Source organism: Pempheris klunzingeri, chromosome 15 (assembly GCF_042242105.1).
Source record: "Pempheris klunzingeri isolate RE-2024b chromosome 15, fPemKlu1.hap1, whole genome shotgun sequence".
Taxonomy (NCBI): Eukaryota; Metazoa; Chordata; class Actinopteri; order Acropomatiformes; family Pempheridae; genus Pempheris; species Pempheris klunzingeri.
Genome location: NC_092026.1, coordinates 22,573,160 through 22,598,795, shown reverse-complemented (window position 1 = coordinate 22,598,795; position 25,636 = coordinate 22,573,160). Strand labels below are relative to the sequence as shown.

Sequence of the window (25,636 nt, the reverse complement as noted above, 5' to 3'; positions counted from 1 at the left end):
ACTTTTTATGTTTGAGATGATGACATTGCACCGGGGCAACAGTTGAGCTACCAGAGGGGCAGGTAGTGCAATAACAAAACAATGGTACTTTTAGAAGAAACTAAAATTTATGCATTATTAAATATTAGTGAGACAGATGTTTACAGTATCAGCGCTGAAGACACAAGACTGAAAGTATCATAACGAACCTAAGCATCATGGTTGGCTGGTCTTTTAGAGTAAACCATTTAAAATAGGAAAGAAAATAAATACCGCCCTATTATTTGCCATATTTAATGGACTAAATCTCAAACGCTTAAGGACATGTTTAGCTACTGAATAAGGAAACAGGTTTCCTGTCTGTACACAAACTCTTTCCGACTTGTTAGTAAGATTAATACTAGTCTTTGAGCCTTGGACATTTTAAGACAAGACAAGACCAGAAGACTCTTGTTTTAATTGACTTTTAGTTGTTTTAAAAAGAAAAACTATATCAAGGTAGAAGCGACTTAGCAATCCTAATTGCACAGGATATGACAAAATGCACCTAATAAAGTTATTTCTCTAACAGCCATGGTATTAAGTCTTACCCTTTGGCTTTCCAAAGGGCAATTGCCAAATATTCCTACAATTTATAAGCCTCAGCTGTTTGACATAATAACCCAGTGGAAAGGATGTGGATGAAAAGTGTTTGAATATGCTATATTTAGTGATAACCCTCTCTCACCACACCTTTGACAGAAAGACAGAATGCAGCAACACCCCGAATTTGCCAAAGAAGCACTCAGAACCAGTAATTAACTACACACATTATTATGTTATTTTGCTTGGCCAAGCGTGACCTTCACTGAGGCCCAGGCTCTAGTTAACAGGCTGACTAGTGGGACATGGTCCACGGTGGAAATAATAAGGGAAAGGAGCGGAATTAATTGGGTTTGATTAAGAACACTTTTCAAAGGGACACCATTTTCTCCTCTTGACATAATTGGGGATCACTCAGAGGGTGGAGAGGAGGGGGGGTTTGATGGCTGGCGCCAGTTGCTTGTCTTTGCCCCAGTGTTCACTTTGAGAAAAAGGACGTCACTCAAACAACCCTCCCTCCCGCTCTTAACACACGTTTAGAGCATGCACTGGCAAACACGTAAATGGCTTAGTTTTGCATTCATCGCTTGGACTTAGATTCAATCCCTATAACATGTCTTAACCTTAGCCGACCTGTAAATGCGTCAGTGACCCTAAAACTGACCTTCAGAAGCCCTTTTAGTGAGTGCTGAATGTGACTTAAGGGAAACCAATTTAGTAACACAAGGTCTGTCTTCAATATAGACAATCATCTGGCCTAAGTGTCTTCCTTTTTGCCATCTAATATTTGTATACTAAATTTATATTTGGGCTCAAAAATACAGACTTCATCTATTCACGCAATTATAGGGCATTATTTATTTTTTTTCTTTTGATGATAAAATATTTAGGTCATACTCAAAATCTTTGCCATATCACAACACCGGAATTTCCTAATTAAAGGAGAAGAACGGCTGTGGTCAGTTTGAATTCAATTGACTACAATGGATTCAAATAGTGACAAGTAAAAATTACCATCCGAGTGTTCAGTATGCTCCATGTTTGTACTATATTACTGCCAAGACAGGCTGAATACACTGCTTGTTTCAATCCTGAGCCACAACAAGCAAGCACTGCATTAGTTTGTGCACATTAGAACACCTGTCACATGTTCTTCAGTTGATCAGAAGCACAATTTTACAGGGCGTGACTAATAAAAGTTGATTATGCATGTACTGTAATTAGAATCATTTAGTGCAGCACAGTTCCCAGATAACTAATCAGTAGTAGTAATCTTGGCCCTTCTCCAACAGTAGTTACCTGCACTTGGGTGCTGGACTGAGTGTGGGCCCGGACGGTCCTGTGTTTGGTTTTGTGTTTTGAGATCTTGGCGCTTTCAGGATTGATCACTACTCTTGTCCTGTATAACAAAATAAATGTCAGCATCAGCATCTCATTCATTTCATAAAAAAGAAAGATCAAAAAGGAGACTCTTACTTTCTTCCACCACACACTGACGAGGACGGGACGGCAACAGAAACATGTCGGTGGTCAACTTGACAGCTCTGTCCTCAGTAGATTTGATGTGTCCATATAATTTGAAGACATTCAGCTGTGTCAGGTCTTGTGCCTACAGAGTAAGCAGGGAGTATTTACTGGTCTTGTAGGGTGAAGTATGGATAATTTGTCTGATTATTGGGTTATAGTAACCTGTATAGTGGTCTAGGGTCCCTCCCTACACTTCGTAAATGTAGTAACTGCTCAGTACTATGAGTGTGAGCATTAATCCATCTGCCATTTCCCTTCTTTAAATCTTGTTGGTGGTTTTGATCATCACTCTTAGTTTGAGACTGCTACAGAATTTTACACATTACATTGGTAAGGAAGTAAAATGATTCTGCACTGTTTATAGAAAACGGTGAACATTCGGATATTGAAAATTTATAGTGTTCATCGAACATTCTTAAGCATATAAATTACACTGTGGGTACATATTTTAAGTGCTTGAAGTTCCTCGGCTTGTGATTTATAAGGGGGGGATGTCCTCATGATGTGCACATGAAAGACCCAAGTGCAAAATTAAGTGGATTCATGTTCATTATGTCATTCTCAAACACTTGTGTCATTTACCTGCAGTGCTGTTTATGTGATTGGTGAGAGCTCACTGTTCAGTCATACCTTCAGTCAAATTTCCAACTCAACTGCCTCCAGAATATCATTGTCAAGTCTTTTATCTCAGATGGAAAAGAACTTAAAAGAAAATTAATCAGGTTATTATATTAACAGGATGACTGGATTAAACGTACTATATAGTGATTACTAGCACTGAACTAAATGCATAAAAAGAGCAAAGGATATTTTCACTACTTTATATTACTGGGACGATTTGTCAGCTACAGAACATAGGGAGAGGTAGAACATGCTCTCTAAATGGTTGTCACCCGTCTAGTGCAATACACTGAAATCTAACTAGTGACTATATGAAGTATACCTCCTGACAGGGAGTTGGCATTGAAAAAGAATATTTATTTTCTCTTTAGGTTATTTGATGTCACAGAGCAGGGCAACCCCACGCAGGATCCAGTGGTCTGGTGATGAGACGGTTTGCAGCACCACTGCTGTGATGTAGTTCAGGTCTGTGCGCCTTGGTTTCTTGTAGATGGGGCATACATACAGCTTAGGATCCACAGGGGCAGTAGAGTTGATGGCAAACATGTGGATGACAGGCAAGGGTGTGAACAGCACTTTGGGTGAAGACTCAATGAGATTGGAGTTCTTCCTGTCCCAGCCAGCTCCATCAAGGTACAGACCATAAACATAAACTCCCTCCTGTTGAGGAAAGGCAGTCAGTAACAGAATAATGTCCGGTCCCTTAAAGAATAAACATCAATTGTTCACAATCCAAATGAACAGACAATGTTTGTAAACCAAGTTTATCATGAATACAAGTGTGAGCTGTTCTTAGCTGGTGTATTCCTAGCATTTTCATGCTTTGACTCACTGTAGGTGAGGCTGTGATTTCCTCCTTTGCCTGCTTCAGTACTTTGTTGTGCAGGGTGACTGTGTCCAGAGCCCAGCCTTTGTTTGCCCTTGTTACTTCTTGCCTCATAGCTGTTAGGAACCCTGCATACATCATCCAGGAAAAGCATTATTAGCGCAAGTCTGATATCAATATATATATTTTTCAATATACTCTTGAAAAACCTGTTACTCACCCTGTGGGTTGAAGAAGCCCGTCATCCAAAAGGTTTTGGGTCTTCCTTCAAACACCCAGCTGTGGAACTGTTTGTTTCTCTCCAGAAGCTCTGTGAACCAAAACCCCAGTGTGGAGGACTCCCACGAGATTTTCCGCCACAGGTTTGGCACACGGGCATCAAAGATATTGTCCAGGGCATCGCGGAGGTTCTATAAGTATAGAGATCAGTAGTTTCACAGCACATTACACCCTCAAAAACATTACTCCTCCGTTTAACAGTATAACAATGATTATTGGCTTCTCATACATAATATTAATTGTGGAAATAGTATAATGAATTACAAATATGTACTGAAATTAGTATTTTGATAAACAAAAAGAGAGCTAGTGTTTTAGTGGGAGTATTGGAGTGAATCAGTAATCTGACCTCGCTCATTATGATAGTACCATCGATGGCCAATTTCAAGTCAGTCAGGCTGGTGCGCACAACGGCAATGATCCTTTGCATGCGATCTACCTCCTGACGTAGGAAAATGTTCATGGAGTTCAGAGCTCCCATCTTCAACAGCCTGGCTTTGACCTTAACCCAGAAAAATAGTTTTCATTTTTGTTGGCGCAAGAGTTGGTGACTAAAATCCAAATGATCAAACAAACTGACCTCATGTGGCACATAATTAGGGGGCAGTTTCTCCAACATGTCTTCCGCCATGTTGTAAACAATGGACTCCCGAGTCTCTCCTGATCCCCCTCCACTCTCCTTGGGCTGGATATTTGTGATTGTGTCTAGTACTTCAGCAGATGTGTTTGTCTGATACCTTGTCAAAATTGAACACAAAGCATAAATGCTATAATAGTTATGATATTACACATTATAATATCACACAATAAGCACATTATCTATATCGTAATAGTTTTGGGACAATGTTTCTGTGTTTACGTGATATCAGCATTAGGATGCAGCCCAAAAGCTTGGGGTGAATCCACAGTGGGCAAGCTCTGAATGTTTTCCATGTACTCCTCTGTTGTCTTGCACAGAGGAATTTTGTAGCCCGTGTAGAAGCAAAATGATGGGTCGAACATCTTTTTACTGAACCATACCTGCAATGAAAACAAACACTCATGTGCTGTAACAAATTAAACAAAATTATTGATCAGGAGATGTAACAAGTGAATAAAAATGGGATTATTATTACGCGTGCAAAACACTTGAGCAGTCGTTTGTCATAGTCATCTGTAACCCTTCCTCCATATTGCACCTCAGTCAGCATGTATCGCACCGTTACCCATGATACATCCTGGGTGAAAAAAAACACAAAATGATAAATGAAGGAGGATGATCAGCAAACTCTCTAAAAAGACTGCTGATGTAGAATCCTCACCTTCCTGGGGCCACAATCATCCAAGTGCCTCTCAACAAATTCAACACTTGCAGTGAAATCAGCAGAGTTGAACTCGTATGGTATGTTCCAACCTAATGGTCCAAATTTGCGTCGTTCCTAAAAAAGGAAGCAATATAACACATGATCACATATAAAAGCTAGTTAATGAGCAGCAATTAATACTAAAGAAAGATTATAAGAGATTATGAGGAACATTTCTCACTAACACTCACTGACTGAAATAAACTGCATGGTCATTCAACATTCTGTGGCCCATTTCATTAGTTTAAGTTCCAAAAGGCAGGACCTCTAATGTAAAACTACACCAAATTATTGACCAGGACGTATTCAGAGTATTGTCATTAAGTATACATCATATGGCCTGAGATTCTATCCACATATTCTTTCTGCTTATGTCTATTCACATTTAAAGCTATTTGATTCTCTTTCCAAATGACATTAAAAAAAACAAAGAATGAAGAAACTAAGTAAGGCTATGTCAGGATTTCTATTATATTCTGCTTCTGACTCTGAACTGTACCAGGAGCTACATGTTTTATACTGGCTCCTCTAAATAAAGTACCTGCACAGCAGTGTGGAGAAAGGCCACACTGTACAGCATAGGCTTCCACATGGGAAGGTTACTGACTTCCAACTGGTTCTGTGAAATTCCTGCAAACGTTCGTTTCAAGCCAGCACGCACTCCCTGGGGTGGATCGTTGGTAAACTTGATAGAGGACTACAGGTAAATAGGTGAGAAACTATAACTAAGCTTGTACATAGACTGCATATTAGTGCACCACAGTACTTATAAAGGTCATGAAATAAACTACAAATAAAGTAATAAATTCACAACATACACAAAACCTTTGTAAAGTGTTACCTGTAACAGAGTGATGGAGAAGTGATCGTGTGGTTCAGTGGTGACCCACACCCTGAAAGTGTCATGCATGGTCTCTGCAGTTGAGATTGTCTCGAGCAACTCATCCATAAACTCAAGACCCAGATGGCAATTTTGCAGGAGCACCCAGCCTCCCTGAACATATCCACATACAGATCAGGTGAAACAAACTTCACTTTGAAACTACTCATTTAAACAACATATTGCTTCATTAACTTAGAAAAGACACCTGTGTCATTGATGTCTGAACAAGCTTCCTTGCATGCACCTCCTGGCCTTGCCCCATGGATATAGCTCTGCATTCTATAAGGCACAATAATGTAGTGGGACCGTGACACACAGCACATGTACTATTCTTCAGGGTTAAGATAAGAAGCTTACAAAAGTTGTAAGTTAGGGCTGTAAGGTAGGGCAGTAAAGCTCACCAAGGTTAAGTCTCTTTGCCAGTGCTTCAATTTGTTCAGTGGGATCTGAGCCCATAGAAAGGAAGCAAATTAGAGGGGTGCGAGGGTCACTCTCCTCCCACGTGCTGTGAAGGTTCAAAATAACTGGCTCAGCAAACTTCATGCCCAATGAGTCTCCGACATACTTTCTGGCCTGAGACAGGGTACGGTCAGGGCACCAAGACCTGTGAAAGAAACAGCTTGTAAGAATAGTGTATTAAATAACATACTGTGAATTTGGACACATGAGCAACGTGACTGGCAGCAGGATCGAACCTTATTAGCAAAAGTTTCTGGAAGACATCGAGGGAGTTGTATCCATCGGGGATGACACCATCCTCTGGAGCATCAAGATTGAGCCATGCTTTCCACGGTTTCCCATTTTGAGATACCTATAAAATGTGTCAATAGCAACAACTTATAAGGAGACTTTTATGGGGGATTCAGAAGCATGATCCATAGACTTTGGGCTCACTTGGTTTATGATGTTAGTGAACTGTGGCAATTTGCTGAGTTCCACCAAGTTTAGCCAAACCATATCCAGGATCCAACTGAATGGCTTTGAAGGGCAAGTCTTCAGATCAAGAGCTGCGCCGCCTATTCAAATATTTAAAAGGAAGTCATCATGTTATTAGATGCCATAACAAAGAGATGTAATAATTTTTTACTGCCAAGGATCTTACCTTTAATAAGAATCTGAAATTTGTTATGCTCTATTTTGTGATTCTGTAGGTCAATCTTGAGGGCCAGCAAGAGTGTAAAAATGAACTTGTGGTTTTCATACAAGCCTCTCACTGTGTATCTGAACACCTCGTAGGTCAGATATTCAATGATGTTTGCAATTCGCTTGTTAGTTTTAGGGGACTTCTCAGACCTGCAGAACCATATTCATGTTAGCACCAATAGTAAACAGATGACAAACATAGAAAGTGTGCAACCAATTGTCTAGATTTGATAAAATGACAAAGCTGAAGAATGCTACAACAAAAAGTGGCATTTCTTCCACCAAACCATCTACAGCTCATGGAGCTCATTACAGCACATGTAACCTGTACACTGTTTTAAAACTGCCATCTTTTTTGTTTAATTCTAATTTATGTGAATTTTAAATAAAACATGGTTCGGTGTGAAACGAAAGGTCCATAGAACAAAAGCAATTACAACACCATGCTTCATACTCAAAACAAATGCCAAGATTGTTCAGACATACATTTTAACCCAGTTTGGGTTAAACCATACCTTGCCAGTGACAGGTCAAAGATTTTAAGGAACTGACTCAAGGAGGTCTGGTACATGACGTTGACCATGCTCATCTCTGTGATGAGGAAGTAAAGGATGCTGCCTCGGGAGGCCACAGGACGATATTCTGCTTGAGCTATATTGATCTTCAACTCTGCGTCTGCTGCAACACTGAGCTTTGCACTAACTTCTGCGGCAGTTTGCTTCGTTGTACTCAGAATGCCAATCATGGAGTCATCATCAACCAAGGAACCTTCAATCACAGAAACACTTTTTACATTTTAGAATTATATAAACATATTACAGGTGTAGCATCAAATAAACTGGTGTTACTCTACACCAGTTAGCTGTCGTACCTTTTGTGCTGCTGAGTTTGTACAGCAGGTTGTCTTCCAACTCCTGCATCTTTCTTTTATTGGCAGTTACATCCTCAATTAGCTTCAATCTTTCTGCCTCTAGTTCCTGTTACAAGTAGAAGTAATTCTCACAACTTATCACTGCAACTAAAATTCACGTGCAGCCCAAGGCACTATCAAGATTACATGCTCAACACTGTTATTTAAGGGATAACAATGACCACAGAGCACAGAACAATGACCACAGCTCACCATACATTATCCCACTTGTTACACAGCTACTTACAGAAGAAATCAATAACTTCACACAAAATTGATTCAAGAATATTTTTTTTTACTTTCACTATCAGAACTGCGTGCATAGCAATGGTCTGATAAGACAGACCGTAGAATGCCATAGTTGAATCAGAATCGAGTATTAAACGAAGCTGTGTAATAAAACATTGATTCAGCTGGCTGCCCTGTGATGTCTTTAAAATACTCTGTTGCTGGGTCATGGGCTGAAGTTGTTATTTACTAGTAATAAAAAAACATGTAGAACATAAAAAAATAGACACTTACATGCTTCTCTCTAAGGATGACGCGACCAAGTAGTTGGTTCTCTAGGCCCTTCATGTTTACAGTGAAGTCAATGATGGACATCTTGGCACTGACCTCTGGTGTGTATGCTGGATTAGGCAGTTTTGTGGTTATGTAGAGCTGGAAGCCATCCATCACATTTACCTCTTTGTCTCCAACTTTAACCTACAAAAGGCAAATCCAAGAATGTAAGAAAGGACATATCTTAAAGTTGTATTGTTGATTTCAAGAGGATATCATAGCTGATTACCTTGAAACTGGTCCCAGACTTAATGAAGTTTTTTTCAAGGACATTGTCGAGGGCAGGGTCCAGCTCCTCACATACATCTTCAATAAGGAGTGGTCGTCCCAGTGAAAGACAGTCTTCCAAATGAGTGCGGAAGAACTTGTGGTTGAGTGATGTAACCTAAGGAGAGATCAAAGATACAGATACAGAGATCATAGATCACTTTCATACCATCTGTTACCCAAACAACTAATTTGGGTAAAGATGACATTCCACTGCATTTCAGTATGTACTTGGAATGCATTAGCCTTTTCTTTTTCCTTAATCCAGGCCTTTCCCTGAGTCTGGGGATCAATGAGGAGGGGATATCTTGTTGCTTTTGTGACGATGATGCCATTCTGCACAGACAAGTCATCACCTGGGAGTCCTTGAAGGTTCCACTCACTTATCTAAAACATAAACATGTGAATGCATTTCATCTCATGAATAACTTCTTGTGCAGCTCGTAGTGAGTTAAAACTGAAATGAGGTTTGTGTCGTTCTTACAGTGGGAGGGTCCACTAGGGCAGAAATGAGGTTGAGATTTTCTGTAAAAGGGATTTTATGGCTCCTCAGCTCTGCCTCCCAGATGTTCTTCAACAACATGTCACGGAAACTCTGGTTGAACGGCCCACAGTAAGACAAGAAGCCAGTGAGCTGGAGCACGTCACCTACAAGTCTGCCAAGATGAACAGAATGACTTCATTTAAATGCTTTCATGATCAATGAATTGCAAATCTTCCCTGAAAAATCTAGTCTCATTTATAAAAGATCTCCCCTAAATTGTATGCGACCCTTGGGAATAATTTTTCAATATTAAATTCAGTTTTCCTCGTAACCTACCTGTTGATCTGTGATTTAAATTCTTTGCTTTGCTCTATCCAGCGAACTTTCTCTCCACTAAGTCCATCAATAAGTGCAGATGCAGCCTGCATTTTATTCCTACACATCTCAGCATCATCCAACAAGTCCTGAAAAACAACATTTTAACAAGCCCACCGTGTCAATTTCTAGCTTAAAGCAAATGCAATATTAACAATGTTGTTTAAGGTTGAACCACCGCACCTGTTTCTCTTTCATAGCAGCATCACACTTGGCCTTGACTTTGTCAAACTCTGCTTGCTTATCGGCCAGTTGAGCCTCAGCACTGTTTAGCTCATTATTAGCCACTTTTAGCCGGATTTCCTGAACAGCCAGGTTAGCCTGCGCACAGACAAAAGACACTGAAATTCACAAAATCACGTGGGGCAGAGCAAGATGGCATGAGAATTATAGCAGTACTTTTATCACCATCATAGTATTTCTATGTCCACAATGCTTCTATCTACAGTCTATAAAAAGGGCTATGAGGTAAATACTATGATTCCTGCACTATTCTATGGATGTGAACACCCTAAAACAGAGACATTGGACATAATATTAAAGTACAATAGTCAACTATGCCAGATCTACATTGCAAAAAACGATTCCTTGCCATGATGAAGACAAGCTTTACCTTGAGTGGTAGCACTTCTTTGTTGATGCCATAAAATGTGGCCATAGCCCGGGTCCATGCTAGCAGACCAGCTACATTACCACACACTTTCTTGGCATTTTCCATTGTGTAATCTTCCATGCCAAAGTACAGATACAGCAGTTCTACTGTTTCCTCATTAATTTTGTCTTTTTGGAACTGCTGGAGGGAGGTCATAAAACCAGCTGCACTAATAAGCTTAAGAGTAGACAAGGAAATTTTGACAAAAGGGAACCATTAGTTACTTCACAATGTTGATCATTTCTAGGGTGTTATTGCCATCATCAATGCTACAGAACATGCATTCGGAAGCTTAAACAGACAGCAGTCATATCTCTCTATATGTGCTCACAGAAAGTGCTTTGTTACCTTCAGTGCTTCTCCCCATGATGGCTTCAGACAATTTCGTTCTGGATCAATAGAGACAGTATCCAACTTCTTTTGGAATAAAAGCAGGCAGCAGTCCATAATCCTCATGATCAGGTGTGGAGGCTTGGCCAATTTTCTCACAGTGGCAATGTCAGCAGGTTTAATGGTCTGTAATTTTAAAATGTATATCATGTAGTGCAGATATAGATAGTGTAAACACACAAATGTCACAAAAATCTCACATTTAATGCAGCTTTAGCCTCTTCTAAAGCTGGCCTGGCAGCCTCCAGTTTCTCCTCAGCAAAAGCTTTCTCTTTCTCAATCCCCTCCACAATTTTCTGGGCTTTATCCTTCACAACCTGGACCTCATTCTTTACAATGGTAGCAGCTTCAGCACTGACTGTCACCTCTGCCACCACCTACGGGAATAGAACAAGAAATGCATTGCATAATAATTGTACATGTCCATAAACTGTTGACCTTGCATCCAGTTTTTCAGTTTTCACAAAACCTGGGGCAGCTATTCATCCCAGAAAAACAATTCAGTAACTCTCTCTGACCAATTAATGAACTGACTCTGATGTGAATTTTTTTCCTCCTGACCAACATGCGTCATACTGAACTTTATGCTTATTCTAATATTGCTTTACAAATTCTAATTTGAGAAAAGTACTATTATTTACCTTGTCAGCTTTGACCGATGCTATGGCCAGCTCTTTTTCCTTGACTTCAAGATCTTTGGACAGCTGAGCCACAGACTTACTAGCCTCCATCAGTTTGTCCAACCCTGGAAATCAGAAATATGTTTTAAAATCCATTCAGAGAAGACCTTGCAAAGTTGTCCGTATAGGTCATCTTTATAGCTGAACTTCTTTACCAACATTCATGCGCTCTGCCAGTGTATTGATAAAGTTGTACTTTTCAGTGTACAGTGTTTTGTAGCCATTTACAAAGGAGAGGTAGGATTTAGGGGTGACATGAGTTCTTCTCCGGAACCTGAAAGATGAAACATACAACTTTAAGTTCATGCAAAATACATCTCTGGACTAAAGCCTAAAAGAATATCTAGATGTAAATACTAGCATAACAGTGTGAATCTAGATATGATTTGCATGTTATACCTTTCGAAGTAGCTCTCACAAGTTTCAGATACTTTATCATGATATGTGCCCATGGTGGTCACCACAGAAGCCTTCACATCTGCAGAGCAAACCATTGGAAACTCTGACAAGAAATAGTTGGACACAGCCACCAGAGCCTCATTGGGCCAAGGTGTGAACCAATCCATAGTGCAGCCAGAAATTAACCCAGGAAACTTCAGGGATCTAGAGCGAAACTTCTGCCCCACCTGCCAAGAACAGTAGATACAGTGCAATTCAAATGAGAATATTCACTTATGCAGGGGGAGCTTAGTAAATTGATGTGTAATGTGACAGTTTAAAACGGGCATGCATGAAAGTGAACAAATGCAGGACATCAAAGAATTAAATATAAGGCAAACAAAAAAATCTGAGTACATTTGGCAAATTGCTTTTGGGTAACAAATACACAGACTTTTAACCTACCGGTGAGAAGCAAAGAACTACATGCAAATTCTTTCTAGACCGAGATATGAAGTAGTCATAAAGATTGTCAAAAGTTGGTGGAATACGAGGAAGCTCCTTTTTCATCACAGAGATCAGGTTCTGGGTGATTTCTTGGATCTCATCTTTCGCAAAAAGGTTGGAGACCTGCACACAGTTTATTTCACAATGAAGTAATCTGGATCAGTAAAGACTTTCCTTTGAGATCTAAGATTTTGTCGGACCTCTTTGTTGTTGAGACTACTACTTATGAATGAGAATAAACTGGAAGGTTCTGACTAGATTATCAAAATACATACTGAGCTGGTTTTGGTGAACATGCATTGGAGATTCACAGACGTTCACAGAACTGTTTTGCTGTTTAAGTGAAGGTCTCACCTCTCCAGAAGAAAGAACATTGTTGAGGTACTCAAGGAAGGCCTCATCTTTTATTTCATTATCCGTAAAGATGAAGGTGATGCCTTTTCCCTCAGCCCCAGCTGTTTTATACAACAGTTTCAGGTCTTCCATGAAATTACTTATGTTATATGTTCTGATGAGAAAACAAACATAGGAGTGTAAGAAACAATCTTCTAGTATATCCTGTATATCCTCTTTTCCAGGCCTAGTGCCTCTTTGAAGATAATCAGCTTCCAATCAAAATGACCTAGCTTGGTCTAGTCCAAAATAACACATACTATAATATTCAAATACTATATGTGTTTTAAGTTTGCTGCTATTAGACAATATAAACATGAAATGATGAATCTGAACAGGCCAATGTTTTCCATGTCCTATAAGATACATTTTAACTCAAATTCTTCCATACTAAATAATAATAATGCATTTATAATCTGATATCTAACTAATATCTAAGAACCTCACAGGCAGCCTTTCTATCAAGACTTTGTAACAATATACCAAACTGCATAGAGGCTTTATCACCTTGTTTACCAAGTTCTCATGTTACTGCATTGCCAACCTCTTCCAAGTTATCTCAATAATTCTGACATTTTCTGTTTTTACCTTGTCAATGTGATCTGGAAGATACTGTATCCAGCTATGTATGAGGCCAGGCGAGTCAGGCTCTGTTTCCCTGAACCTCCCACTCCAACAAGCAGGGCATTACCATTGTCAGTTCGAATGATTCGTGAGATCTGTAGGAAGTCAAATATAACAGAAAAATCTAAATTATCTATGGCTAACTCTACAGGATATCTATTGGTTTGATTGGCTTTTGGTCTGACCTTGACAAGATGAGTGATGGCATCTGTGAAAAAAACTAGATCTAGACTGGAGCCTCGTACGACCTCATTGTGCTGGGCCTGGTACATCATCAGCTTCTCTGTTAGGAACTCAAATGTTGGCACCTGGAGGAACGTTAGTTGAGATTATGGTGACAGCCTTCTACATTTAAGTACACATTTCATTAAATGGTCTAAATAGCAAGAATATACCAGTTCATAGACTTTGGGGGCATCAAAACAGGCGTCATCATCTTCTTCACCAGTGGGCTCAGGAGCTTCTCGCAGGAAGTCCACAAAGTAAGGCTTGGGATGAAGTTCTGGGACAAGGCTGGGGTCAACATGCTCTTCAATCACACGAGATATGGCCTTCTCAAACCACTCTCTGTCCTCAGAGCAAATAAACCTATAGCGAAACAATGTTTCAGTTGATCTTTATGCCGTTTTAATTGCACTTAAGAGAATTAACTGTACGTAAGCACTGTACCTGTCAGCAATCACCCTTGTACATTCACTCTTGAAAAGAGCCAAGAGAGTGGTGATATCATTACACTCCTCTGCCTTGATGTTTAACATTCCCTGCCAGATCCTGGACAAGTCTCTCAAATTGAAGATGTAGTGGAACTTGGATGGTGTAGGAAGCATTTTTGCCTTCAAAGTGAAATCATCAAATCAGGCCATGTCTTCATTAATAAATCTAGCCATAGCATTTCTTTCACATCATCTTCCAACCTTTGTCCACTGCCATACAATCCTCCCAGCAGACACTAGACACTTCACCATATCTGAAATCTCAGGCTTGAAATTTCTACATGTACTGAAATATCCACAGCCGATTACACCTGCAGAAAAAGAACATGAAAAAGCAACTGAAGTGTTTCATAAAACATCACACAAGCAGAACAATGAATCCTTTAAGAGAGAGATACCAAAGATCTTATCAATGGAGGTGTTGGATGGCAGAGTGCAGTTGAACACTGTAAACTGTCGCTTCAGTCTTTGTGGGATGTCATTTCTCCCACCACCAGGGTGAATCATGGCAGCCAGTATCTGTACATCCACAATAGTGGTGAAGTCTCCTGGTTTATCCAGATTGTACATGCCACTCATCTCCATCATCTGGCGTACTATCTCATTAGTGATCTAGTTGGACAGTGACATATAGTAGTAGTTACTCAGACCGAACAAGAAACAGTGAATAATATATATGTAAATCTGTGTTGTATAAACACCTGATCTCCCCATTCATTGACAATAGGCATGTTGATATCATCAATGAAGACTGTCATCCTGCGTCCTCCCGGGGGTCCATAAGTACTGCCAATTCTTTTCTCAATGTAGCTTTCCACTGTTCGCTGTAATGGAAAGATTGCTTTACTAATCAAAAATTCAAAACAGTACAAAGCCATACATACAGAGCATGATAAATGTTCTACCTGGAACATAATGGGTTCTGTTGCGGATGAGAAGTTCAGAGACTTGGACAGGTCTGTCTCTGGGTCATATTTTTTTGTGTGGCTTTTAATCATCACTGTCTTAGCCGTCCCTTGTTCACCAATAAGCAATACGGCCTATACAAAGACAATATTCATCTTTTTATAGCCATGCCTTAAAGTAAAAAAATAATAACATTTTAGAATAATAATACTTCTTCTAAGAGAAACAGGCTCACCTTGCGTTGTTTGGCAATAGTCTCCTGCAGGAAAGAAGTTCTTGTGTTATCCACATTTGGCACGAGGATGGAGGCGTAGTCTGGTACATGGTCAGTTGGATAGACATACTCCCCAACGTGATTATTCCAATGACACCATTCACCTGAAACACATAGGTATACTAAAGATATAGTCATATGTCCACAATAAAACAGTCCTTCAAACGTTCATTTAAAAACCAGGTGAAGACAGCAAAGAGGTGGTATTTAATGTATAATATGACTGTACCGTTTGAGTTGACCATATACTCAAACATAGTCTCTCCTGAACGTGTTTGAGGCACATCAATGCTGCTCTCATGAGCTCTGACGTACGCCTCCAGTTTGTCCCTATCCTCCAACTCCAAAAGGGCCCCAATGCTCCACATCACACAGAAGACAAAGAGGCGTTCAAGGTGTTTGTTACTGGCCAGGCCCCCTGCCTCCTTGGTTGGGATGAGGCCCTCTAGCAGATTCACAGACTGTGGGTAAATTGTATTCAGATAATTCAGTGTTTCATGAAACAAGTTTTGAGCCATCATCTAATTCCGGTTTGTCTTCAGCAGTTTTCTGGATACATACCTGCATTATGTAGTTGCACTCCAAAAGCTCCATTTTGGGTTTAAGGTTTTGCTTCATATATAAGTAAGTGTCCTCAAATATCTTGTCATATAAACTCATGATGTTTTCTGCCTCGTTTGCATTGCGCTTGTGGGCCCATCCCTACAACATAAAGCCCAAGTTCCATCTAAGCCCTTCATTGTGAGAGAAGCATTGTTTATTTTCTGTAAACAGCATCTCTTTTGATGATCTAACAAAACAACTTTACCTGGAGTATGGGTTGCCAGCTGAGAGCTGAGGAGCTCATGAAGACCATACCCACCCGGGACACGGTAGCAGGAGAGGCATTATCCATGTTGTGCACCTCAAACACCAGCTTGCAAGATGGGGACATGGTGATTCGGTCACCATTAGCCAGGGTCAGTGTTTTGTTATCGTCCAGCACCGAGTTGAGGTTCTCAATCCAAATGGCGTCCACAGGGCCATCAAGCACAATCCATATGAACTCACCTGAAGTGCATACATTTCAAAGCCATGACAGTTCAATCCTTAAATCCTCAAACACTCTAAATAGATGCTGTTTCCATTAGACAAAACCAAAATGTGTTAACTGCTGCTTCATGTCCAGCTCTTGATGCAGAACTATTAATCATTCTGTATCTAATTTAAAGGTCAACTAATTAAATCCAGATGCAAGATTATCTTTTTAACTGCAACAAGCTCCATGTTGTTTTTGTTGTTGTTTTGTAGTTGTTTTTCTATTTTCAAATAAAGTTATATTCAATAATATGCTTTTGGGGAGGCAATCTGTGAGATAAATTAAGGAATATTTATGTGAAAGCGCACTAAACTTTGCTTGACAAACCTTTCTTAGCTTTAAGTGTCCTCCTCCACAGAGTAGAAAAGATCCCATCAGTCCAGTCATTGGTGGCTGCATCAAGACGGCCAAACATCTGTGGGGCAGTGATTGCTTTGGGGTTCATGCGCATCTCCCTGTGAGGGGATCCACATTCAGTCATAGCTCGCATGAGAATATTGATGACCGTGGTCTTTCCAGCTCCACTTGGGCCCAACGTCATCAGGCCATGGCGCACTCGTGAAGACTCATACAGCTGGTAGTGCAAGAGGCAAGTCAGTAAGGTATGTTTCAAACAAAGAAACAGACAATACAGTCAAAGAGGTTTTGAGGTACCTGAACCAGCTTGAGGTTCCATGGTGGGTGGTTGACAATACCAGCAAGCTCAACTTGATGAGCAACAGCAGCTTGAAGTTCTACGTATGTGCTCCCATCCAGCTGGATACCAGGGAATAGGTCATTGATCAGACTAAGGAAGAGGGGCTCATCCTCGTCAACCTGAAACATACAGAAAGATTTTCACACAGCATCCAGCGACACATTGCAGCGCCAAGATGTGTGAAATCATTCTGGACGGTCAACACAGAGTTCCTGTTGTACCAGTTTAGAGAGATTCATGTCACGCAGAACTCTCATGACAGTGCTGGACTCTGAGTCATCAGGTCGTGCTCTTTTACTGGCCCCCAGTGTTCTTAACACAGACAGGATGTTCCTCAGGCCAAAGTCATAGTGTACCTGTCCAACAGCAGAGATTGTATGTCAGTCAGTCAGCCAATAATCATTCAAAAGAGTGATTAGGCATTGGCCACAAGAATCTCACCTGTTTTGTAAGCTGTTCTTCACATAGTTTATAAAGGACAAAGAATTTCTGGGCTAACATGACATTCTCATTGAATCCACAACTGGCCAGTTTGACTCTCATGATGATCTGCCAAAGACAACAGTGGAGAATTGACAACTAAGCACTAGAGCAAAGGGAAAAATATGTCTAGCAAATAAATTATATGATAGCCTTGACCCACCTGTCGGTCTGGTACCATCATAGACACTGTCCTGAACTGCACTTTTAAATTTTCAGGAAGTTCCTGACGCCCTGCATATCCAGGGTTCTAGACATTAAATGACAACATGGTATTTAGTTTATATGTAATGTTTTCAACCTAGCTTAAAAGCGTTTCTCATTAGATTCCTGGGTGTTCATGTATCCTACCATAGTGATAAACAGGCCGAACTCTGGGTTCAAATCCACACAGTCTCCGTCAGTAAAGATGAAAGTACTTTTGTGTTTCTTGCGTGCCATCAGAACAATGTAGATCTGCTGAGCAGCAACAGAAAGCACTGGCAGGTCGATTCTGTTGAACTCGTCAAAGCAGCCCCAGGACCCTGACTGTGCAAGGCCTGAAAAGCAACACATCATGAGATAACTGAAACTGCACACCACACTGCTAGATTTATTGTGTCATTGCCTGGAATACCTTTGTATATCCTGCCAAGTCCTCTGAAGTCCATCTGATCGGAGCAGTTGAACACCACCACATACTTGCCAAGGCAGCGACCCATGTCTTTAGTGGTTTCTGTCTTCCCAGTCCCGGCTGGCCCTGCGGGGGCTCCTCCCATGCTCATGCCCAGAGCCTGGGCAAGTGTAATGTAACATCTGTAGATAAAAAGCAGTCCTCCCATTCAATTTAGATATAAACAATATACGAAAAATTCGTGCAATTACTAAATGACAAAACCAATTTCTTCTTCTCTTGCCTGTCAGTCAGAGGGGTAATGACCAGGCGGTCAGTACAGCCAAGGAACTCATTCTGATATATGAAGTCGACATTAGTAATAGACACAATGACCTTATCCAGGTCGTCCTTGAAGTAAAATCTGCTCTGCTTCAGCCATTCAAAGTCACCGATAGATTTTATACGCTTTTTTACCTGAGGAAAAAATAGGACATCAATCTAAATTTGTTACATAAATGACAGTCGGTCTACAATACTAAAAGATCCATGAAAGAAGTAAGAGCTTCAAAGAACCTACTAGGTCATTAAATATATCACTCTGGTGCACATGGATTGTGACGAGCGTCTCGTATTTGACTCTGTCGAATTTGCTCAGGTCATAAGTGGTTTGTTTAATGAGTGTACTGAGTATATTTAGGAATTTCTTTTTGGTGTAAGGCATGATCTCCCGGTCATCTTCAGCAATTTGCAGTGCCTCTTCAGCATCTCTTGTCCACAGCATCTGGATTCCCAACAAGCCCACCTTAAAAAAGCAAAACAGTAAATTGAGCGGTGGGGAAACTTTATCATAAGTACACTCTGCACAAGCCTAGTGTTGACCTGATTCCCTCTACAAAGGCATTAGGGTGACACTAAGTACGACAACAGCCAACTTGTTAAACATTTTCACTGGCAGTCACTCTACTGTTGTCTGACCTGCGCTTGGAATTTGTCGAGGAAAGACAGAAGATCGAAGTCTTCATCATTGAGCTCTAGATCTGAAGCTTTGATGACAGAGTGTAATGAAACCTGCTGCTGTGACAGCAGCTGCCCAAGCCAGAGCTCCACTGGTCCCTGTGCCATGACAGCACTGTCCAACTGAATCCACAAACAAATATTCATTATATTACACTATTCTTGTATATATCATTTTTATCATTTTACTCAAGTTTTTTTTTCTCCCTTGCACTCAAATGTAGTTACAAGTTATCTTACAAGTTACGATCTCACGAACAAAAGGCATGACACACTCATACACACACTCAATATGATGCATTGTTATAGATTCAAATACCCAAAAATATACTGTAATCTAAAAATCTAATGCAATTAAAGTACATACCGGTAGTTCCTCTCCCTCTTGTGAAATAACTGCTAAAATCTTGTCATAATCAGTTGCATGAAATTCCACTTTATTAACATTGTCAAACACTCCAAGTAGATGTGACTGAAAGAAAAAACACAATGGTACCTAAAATTAGTTTTACTGCATTTTTTAAGAAACAGACACATCAATACCACAGATAACTACTTTAATATCCTGCAGTTTAGCAGTGTATATTTTGTCATTGAGAAACTAAAATCATAGGGTTCATATCAACATCCTTCATTTAAATGCAGCAGTTCACAAGAAAATAAAATTTCCTCTCTAACAACATTAAGAAATCCCTTAACATTGTCCTGATGAGTATCTGTTCTCTGGTTACATCCTAATCCTCTCTTCCTTTTCCACAAAATTCCACTGACATTTTTTAAAATTTGGAATAATTTTTTAGATGAATTTTTGAGCACTCAGAAACATAAATGGGATCAAATACAAAACAAAATCTCTTTGCCAGAGATACCATGAGTTCTTGTTTCATTTTATAGGGTTTTTTTTCCAATTCAACATCTTTTTTTCTGGTGGCACTCAAAGCTCTAACCTGAATTGTGTGAGAATCACTGGCTTGTCCAAGGATTTCCAAGAGGGCTGGATCAGACACAAAGAAGAACCGGGGGAAGAGGAGCCTCTTTTTCTCAAGGTACCTGTTGAATTACATCATCATCATCATCATCATCATCGTCTCTGTCATCTGTAGCAGGAAAGGGTCAGTCAGCTAGGGTCAGTGTCATTCAGGGGTGTGAGGAGATAGTATAATTATTAAATAAATTACAGTTAAGTCTGATGAGGATGCTTGAAAGGAAAAGATTACAGTGCATACTAGTTACAAAAAAATATAAAGAACCAATAAATGTAAACTGACCAAACAAACTTTGCAGTTACTTTGCAATGAAGCTGCTGTAAAATACAGATGTTTCTACCTAAAAGTAATACTTAAATACTATAATAATAGTTGATAAAGCTTTACCCTGCCAGAGATTTTTGACAAAACTCCAGCTGTTTCTGAAGATCTGGTAGGACGTGTCCCAGAATTGGATCACCCACACAGCACTCTACCACATTTGGGACTTTTTGGGCTCGCTGCATGATCGTAATCCAGGACTTGTCAATGTTCTGAAAACGCTTTGCTTCCTACATTGGGAAAAATTAAATATTTACTAAGGAAGACCTCTACATTTTCATGTTCAGAATATAAACCATAAAAAGCATGAAACGATACCTGTGGCAGGTCTTTGGCAATGTCACCTCCAACAAATACAGCCTCCAAATAGATCCACAGGTTTTGCACAATAATCCACTGCTCAATGACATCAGATGATGTTGAAAGCTTGGAGACCCAATCCTGGATCTCTGCTTTGTAGTAGGCACTGTACCTGTAAAAGGCAAACAATAACACAAGTTCCTTTAGAGAGTACAAAGAATGATGCATACACTTTGTCTGAAAGAACACCTTAGAAAGCAGAGCCAAAATCATCTGCATCACATTGCAGAATAAACATCTTGTGTCTCCAATCCACTCTTTCTTACTTAAATGTTACACATTGATCTTGGTTAATGTTTTGAAGTCTTATCTATTAATAATTACTAGTCCGTATTTGGTCTGTTGTACCTGTTGCTCAGCAGCGACCCCAGCACCATCAGGCTATCCTCCAGAATGGTGAGGATCTCTGCTGTCTCTGCCCCTTTCAGCATCAGTTCTCCTCTGTCCTTAAATGTCATCAAGCTCAGGATCTGGCCGGACCACACTTCTTTCACTTGTGACAACTTGGCCTCAATATCCTTCTCTTTCACAGCAGATATGCAGATGTCCTGCAGCGCAAATGTGAGAAGCCAAGCTTAGGAGGAACAAGATAATAAGAAACATTGGGGCTAGAAATTAGGGGAGGTTGTAACCACAGTATCTAAATTGCCTGATACCTCGATATCCTCCTTGTACTTCAACAGAGGTGCTTCCATGATGTTCTGCAGTGTAAAGGTACTGGACTCCACCTCAAATTGGTGCCCAGTCAGGTTTGCGATCCGGTCCCAGTGTCTTTTCATCATAGATTTGTTTGCCATCATTTCAAGCAGAGGGCATGACTCATTGAAATCATCAATCGTCTGCTTCAGGTCTAAGAAGGCTTGCCAGTCCTTCAGGCCTTTGGGTAGCTTTCGACACCTACAGATGTGTTTAATGGTGGATGTATATATAAAGATTTTCACGATGTACTTAAATAATTTTTTACAGCAATTAGATATATTGCATTAATTTTGAGCAAGATGGTTACAGTCTGAAGATCATATTGGCACAAGCCTCCATAAAGGCCAAGTTACTTTCCATTACATAAAAAATGTCAGTTCTTGGCAAATTGGTTGTAACGGTAAGGTGGGGAGACTTAAAAGAAATACTTGTATTACCTGTTCTGAAACTCCAAAAGCTCTGCATTGATCTTCTCAATATCCACATTTGTCCACAGAATGCCATAGTACCCATTAATCTTACTCATCACTGCATCATACAGGCCATAGAGTTTCTGTAGCAGGTCAAGCTCTTTTCTGAAGTAATCATAAGAAGTTATAGATCTATTAGTCTGAATACATTATAAAATACAATAATGATTTAACACCATAACCATAATAAGTATTGACAGTATTGCGATTGTTCTCAAAATGTAGGGTAAGCTTTTGTAGAGTGGTAACACACTTTTTCTTTTGTAGACAGTCATAGTCTGTGATTGGCAAGCCAAGAAGCTGCTCCCCAGAGGTATACGTGTTGAAATTTCTCCACAGTTCTTCAAATCTAGCCTGAATAAAAATTTTAAAAAGGCCCATATTATAAAGATGAAAATCTTATGAGCTGATACATACTCAAAGAAGAAGGACAACATGTCAAAGCAAAGTTATATAGTGCATTTGATGTAGCCCCTTTTGAGTAGTTTTTTTTCCATCTCACTGTTAAATTCGACATTTTCTGTGACCTCTAAGCTAATTGGTCTACCACACTGAAGTCTTTATCAAAGTAGAGGATCTAAAGAAATGACTTAACAGTTTCACTAAATCTCAACCTCAAACCAAAATGTATTTAGCGTGCCACAAACTGTATACGATATGAGACTTTTCTTCTTGTTTGAATGTTTTTGATGCATCTAACATTGACCTCTTTATGCAGATGATATCAAGTTAATTGACAGTCTTACTTGGCACATCTGGAGCCTGCTGCTGGCTTCTTGGGGAGCTATTCCATCGACCATGGGGCCTTCCTGAGAAACAAGATTGTACAAAAACTGATAGACTAATTTACACTGAATGTCAGAAAACTGCTTAGAATCAAAGACACATTACTCACTGAATCATAGTGTTCCAAAAATGTGCTAACATCACTTTGGAAAGTGGCAACACACTCCAGGAGGTTTTGTTTGAACCTGGGCTGCATACGAACAAGCTCATCTTGCACTGATCTCTGGGAAGGTCAGGAATCAAAAACCAAAATCACAGCTAAGTTACAGGGGAACGTATTACAAACCCCCCGCCCCAAAACTAGTATAATGATGATACTAACAGCTTTAGACTGGAGCTTTGTAAAGAAATGCCTTAGATTGTAAACCCCCTCTGCTTCGGTTTTGGTCACATCAGCTTCATATTTAGTCAAAATTTCAAAGGCTTCCTGTAAAAATCACAACATATAACATCATCATAAAATGGTAATTTGAAAGCCACTCGTGAAGGAAAACCTGTGTATGAACGCAAATAGGCAATGAACGTGAAAAACATTTCAGAGCCAACAATGACAATCTGCAAATTATATGACCACACCAACTTAAGCCAGAGCATATGGAACATACATTTGATGGCGATGGAAATGACAAAATGACAATCTCGGCAAATATCCTCTGGTAACTTCTCACTGATAATGCCCTCAGATCCTGCAAAGTGTCTTGGTATCTGATGAGCCTCAAAACTAATGGATCTTTTACTAAAACTTGGCTTCATCGATCATATTTCATCCCTCACAGTACATACAGTCACCAATGCAGCCATGCGTTTTTTTAAATGCAGTACTGTTTTTGCCTGCAGACGTAGTCATATAACCATTGCAGTTATAGACTGCACTTAAGCTATATACTTGAGAGCAAATATTGTTCTATTCGTACCTCAATGGAAATCAATGTCATATCAGTTTGTATTTCAGCATCCCTAAGCTTAGACAGTGCCCCCATGGCACGGCGCACATCTTCCAGGTTAGACACAGGATGAGATAGTTGTACGAGGTATTTGTTAGTATGTATGCTGGTGTTGATCATTTTCTTCTTGTACTCCTCCTTCAGGTATTTGCACAACAGTCTCTTCCAGGCTTTGGTCTCATCCATCAAGGACTTCTTTAACGGCTCTGTGTACAAGAGATAAAATTTACAGTTCAGAATTCGCATTCCTCTCTTCTTACACACAGTTCACAAACAAAGCACAAGCTAAAAGTGATAATGATTTTTTGATAATCTTAAAAACACATTTGTTGTCTCCCTTTACCTATAGAAAGTTCCATGATGTTCTGTCTTAGCATTAAACAAACATTTCCTATAAAATCGTATGTGCCTATGACAAAAAAGATGTTGTTCTTGGGGCAGAGGGTTTCTTCAGAGGTGACAATGTTGGCTGGATCCACAACTTCAAAAAGACTTTCAAAAATTGCATAGATTGCATGGACATAGCCTGTTCCAACTGCAGAAGCGGGAAAACACTAACGCTTTAGCACCTTCCTCTGGCTGTGTGCTGTAATGCTTTAATTATCTCTCTCAATTCTCTAGTGGAACAGACGACAATGTCAAATGTAGTGTGGAGACAGGTAAAAAAACAGTAAAGTTATCTGGTTGTTATCCAGAATACACTATGCTATCTTACCTGTCGACAATTCAATAGGCCCCAAAACAATGATGGGTTTGATATCATCAATTTCTCGTTCAACTGAGTCGTAGTGCTGGATTTCAGATTTGATCTGGATCAAGGACGGATTACCATCCATGAATTCCTTAAAAAAAAAGTAGGATATTAATAATGTTATTTTGGGAAAAATGTTCTGTTCTGTTTAAAAGTCACAAGAACGTCTTATGTTTGCAGGAAAACAAACCTTGACTTTGAGGTCATTATCTTCATCCCAGATCACTCTGAAGGACTCAAACGGCTTCAGAACATCAGTTGCTTGTCTTCTCTGGGAGCTGACTGCTGTTTTCAGAATGACCACAACCTTTTGGATGTCTTTGTGGTCAACAACTCTGTGATGGAAATTCTCTTTTTCTCCACCTAGAGAATCATCACAAACAGGCAACACACAAAAATAGCCAAAAAACGTTCTTGGCAATGTCAATTAAAGTTTTACATAACTAATCATACTCACACATTGAATTAAAGGAGGCTTTTTAAGGGCTGTACACAACTTTGATCAATATTAGCAATGTAAGAGGACTTTTTATTATACACTGTCAGATAAATAAAAACATGCCTTTGTTTAAAACAGACAAATTACCAACTTTATTTACTTAAACTAACTTCATATACTTTAGTATACATTTATAATGATGCCTTATACACATATTTTCATTACATTTTAGGACATTTGTCATTTTTGTCAACTTTTCTTTCAAGGTGTTTTCATAGACGCACACGTTAACAATGACTTACCTTTATTCTTTGTGGCATCATGAGTGTATTCCCGCTGCCATCCAACACCCTTACTAACTTCCAGCACCAGGTCGATTAGCTGATTTATGGCCTGTTGGATCCCATCTACAGTGGGACTCATCACCTGATGACAACACATTTTAGAGAAACAAAGTTTTCTGTTTAAAAAGGTTGGATAAGAATAATAGATTACCCCTCTCCCTTATAAGGCACCTAGCATGAAGTGAAGTCAGTCACCAATGAATAGTAGGAACTCACCACGTTGGGTATAACCAGCTGGACTTCAGATTTTATTAGAGAGGCCACCTTAGACTCAGACTTTGACCTCTGGAAGGAACTAAAATTCCGATTTATCGATGTCAATCTGTAAGAGAATGTTCCTCTTAGATATTTATCTTTTTTTTTTTTTTTTAAATC

The 25,636-nt window shown here is 39.7% G+C and overlaps 1 protein-coding gene across 1 annotated transcript in view; it reads right to left on the bottom strand.

Annotated features, from left to right (window-relative positions):
- Nucleotides 1-3,081: 3,081 nt before the first annotated feature.
- The window catches only part of LOC139214209 (dynein axonemal heavy chain 8-like), a 31,161-nt gene continuing 8,606 nt past the window's right edge, over nucleotides 3,082-25,636 (bottom strand). Inside the window, exons 24-92 of the mRNA XM_070844977.1 lie at nucleotides 25,478-25,556; nucleotides 25,220-25,343; nucleotides 24,669-24,841; nucleotides 24,443-24,569; nucleotides 23,698-23,933; nucleotides 23,106-23,210; nucleotides 22,893-23,006; nucleotides 22,744-22,806; nucleotides 22,251-22,351; nucleotides 21,965-22,102; nucleotides 21,485-21,725; nucleotides 21,177-21,376; nucleotides 20,787-20,940; nucleotides 20,535-20,698; nucleotides 20,109-20,211; nucleotides 19,529-19,633; nucleotides 19,123-19,284; nucleotides 18,725-18,949; nucleotides 18,449-18,621; nucleotides 18,169-18,347; nucleotides 17,904-18,091; nucleotides 17,716-17,802; nucleotides 17,514-17,621; nucleotides 17,294-17,428; nucleotides 17,030-17,191; nucleotides 16,703-16,949; nucleotides 16,106-16,347; nucleotides 15,859-15,999; nucleotides 15,527-15,758; nucleotides 15,259-15,401; nucleotides 15,023-15,157; nucleotides 14,819-14,941; nucleotides 14,516-14,729; nucleotides 14,319-14,428; nucleotides 14,074-14,237; nucleotides 13,800-13,992; nucleotides 13,590-13,712; nucleotides 13,369-13,499; nucleotides 12,742-12,895; nucleotides 12,346-12,510; nucleotides 11,902-12,128; nucleotides 11,658-11,776; nucleotides 11,464-11,567; nucleotides 11,023-11,199; nucleotides 10,781-10,948; nucleotides 10,394-10,609; nucleotides 9,964-10,101; nucleotides 9,742-9,869; nucleotides 9,406-9,577; nucleotides 9,153-9,308; nucleotides 8,884-9,039; nucleotides 8,616-8,798; nucleotides 8,055-8,160; nucleotides 7,699-7,951; nucleotides 7,143-7,333; nucleotides 6,935-7,056; nucleotides 6,736-6,851; nucleotides 6,442-6,644; nucleotides 6,246-6,319; nucleotides 5,999-6,151; nucleotides 5,699-5,854; nucleotides 5,116-5,232; nucleotides 4,930-5,031; nucleotides 4,674-4,834; nucleotides 4,395-4,551; nucleotides 4,164-4,316; nucleotides 3,756-3,945; nucleotides 3,542-3,663; nucleotides 3,082-3,369 (exon numbers count right to left, since the gene is read on the bottom strand). Coding sequence (XP_070701078.1) covers nucleotides 3,082-3,369; nucleotides 3,542-3,663; nucleotides 3,756-3,945; nucleotides 4,164-4,316; nucleotides 4,395-4,551; nucleotides 4,674-4,834; nucleotides 4,930-5,031; nucleotides 5,116-5,232; nucleotides 5,699-5,854; nucleotides 5,999-6,151; nucleotides 6,246-6,319; nucleotides 6,442-6,644; nucleotides 6,736-6,851; nucleotides 6,935-7,056; nucleotides 7,143-7,333; nucleotides 7,699-7,951; nucleotides 8,055-8,160; nucleotides 8,616-8,798; nucleotides 8,884-9,039; nucleotides 9,153-9,308; nucleotides 9,406-9,577; nucleotides 9,742-9,869; nucleotides 9,964-10,101; nucleotides 10,394-10,609; nucleotides 10,781-10,948; nucleotides 11,023-11,199; nucleotides 11,464-11,567; nucleotides 11,658-11,776; nucleotides 11,902-12,128; nucleotides 12,346-12,510; nucleotides 12,742-12,895; nucleotides 13,369-13,499; nucleotides 13,590-13,712; nucleotides 13,800-13,992; nucleotides 14,074-14,237; nucleotides 14,319-14,428; nucleotides 14,516-14,729; nucleotides 14,819-14,941; nucleotides 15,023-15,157; nucleotides 15,259-15,401; nucleotides 15,527-15,758; nucleotides 15,859-15,999; nucleotides 16,106-16,347; nucleotides 16,703-16,949; nucleotides 17,030-17,191; nucleotides 17,294-17,428; nucleotides 17,514-17,621; nucleotides 17,716-17,802; nucleotides 17,904-18,091; nucleotides 18,169-18,347; nucleotides 18,449-18,621; nucleotides 18,725-18,949; nucleotides 19,123-19,284; nucleotides 19,529-19,633; nucleotides 20,109-20,211; nucleotides 20,535-20,698; nucleotides 20,787-20,940; nucleotides 21,177-21,376; nucleotides 21,485-21,725; nucleotides 21,965-22,102; nucleotides 22,251-22,351; nucleotides 22,744-22,806; nucleotides 22,893-23,006; nucleotides 23,106-23,210; nucleotides 23,698-23,933; nucleotides 24,443-24,569; nucleotides 24,669-24,841; nucleotides 25,220-25,343; nucleotides 25,478-25,556 — 10,771 coding nt within the window. The remainder of the gene's footprint in view (nucleotides 3,370-3,541; nucleotides 3,664-3,755; nucleotides 3,946-4,163; nucleotides 4,317-4,394; nucleotides 4,552-4,673; nucleotides 4,835-4,929; nucleotides 5,032-5,115; nucleotides 5,233-5,698; nucleotides 5,855-5,998; nucleotides 6,152-6,245; nucleotides 6,320-6,441; nucleotides 6,645-6,735; nucleotides 6,852-6,934; nucleotides 7,057-7,142; nucleotides 7,334-7,698; nucleotides 7,952-8,054; nucleotides 8,161-8,615; nucleotides 8,799-8,883; nucleotides 9,040-9,152; nucleotides 9,309-9,405; nucleotides 9,578-9,741; nucleotides 9,870-9,963; nucleotides 10,102-10,393; nucleotides 10,610-10,780; nucleotides 10,949-11,022; nucleotides 11,200-11,463; nucleotides 11,568-11,657; nucleotides 11,777-11,901; nucleotides 12,129-12,345; nucleotides 12,511-12,741; nucleotides 12,896-13,368; nucleotides 13,500-13,589; nucleotides 13,713-13,799; nucleotides 13,993-14,073; nucleotides 14,238-14,318; nucleotides 14,429-14,515; nucleotides 14,730-14,818; nucleotides 14,942-15,022; nucleotides 15,158-15,258; nucleotides 15,402-15,526; nucleotides 15,759-15,858; nucleotides 16,000-16,105; nucleotides 16,348-16,702; nucleotides 16,950-17,029; nucleotides 17,192-17,293; nucleotides 17,429-17,513; nucleotides 17,622-17,715; nucleotides 17,803-17,903; nucleotides 18,092-18,168; nucleotides 18,348-18,448; nucleotides 18,622-18,724; nucleotides 18,950-19,122; nucleotides 19,285-19,528; nucleotides 19,634-20,108; nucleotides 20,212-20,534; nucleotides 20,699-20,786; nucleotides 20,941-21,176; nucleotides 21,377-21,484; nucleotides 21,726-21,964; nucleotides 22,103-22,250; nucleotides 22,352-22,743; nucleotides 22,807-22,892; nucleotides 23,007-23,105; nucleotides 23,211-23,697; nucleotides 23,934-24,442; nucleotides 24,570-24,668; nucleotides 24,842-25,219; nucleotides 25,344-25,477; nucleotides 25,557-25,636) is intronic.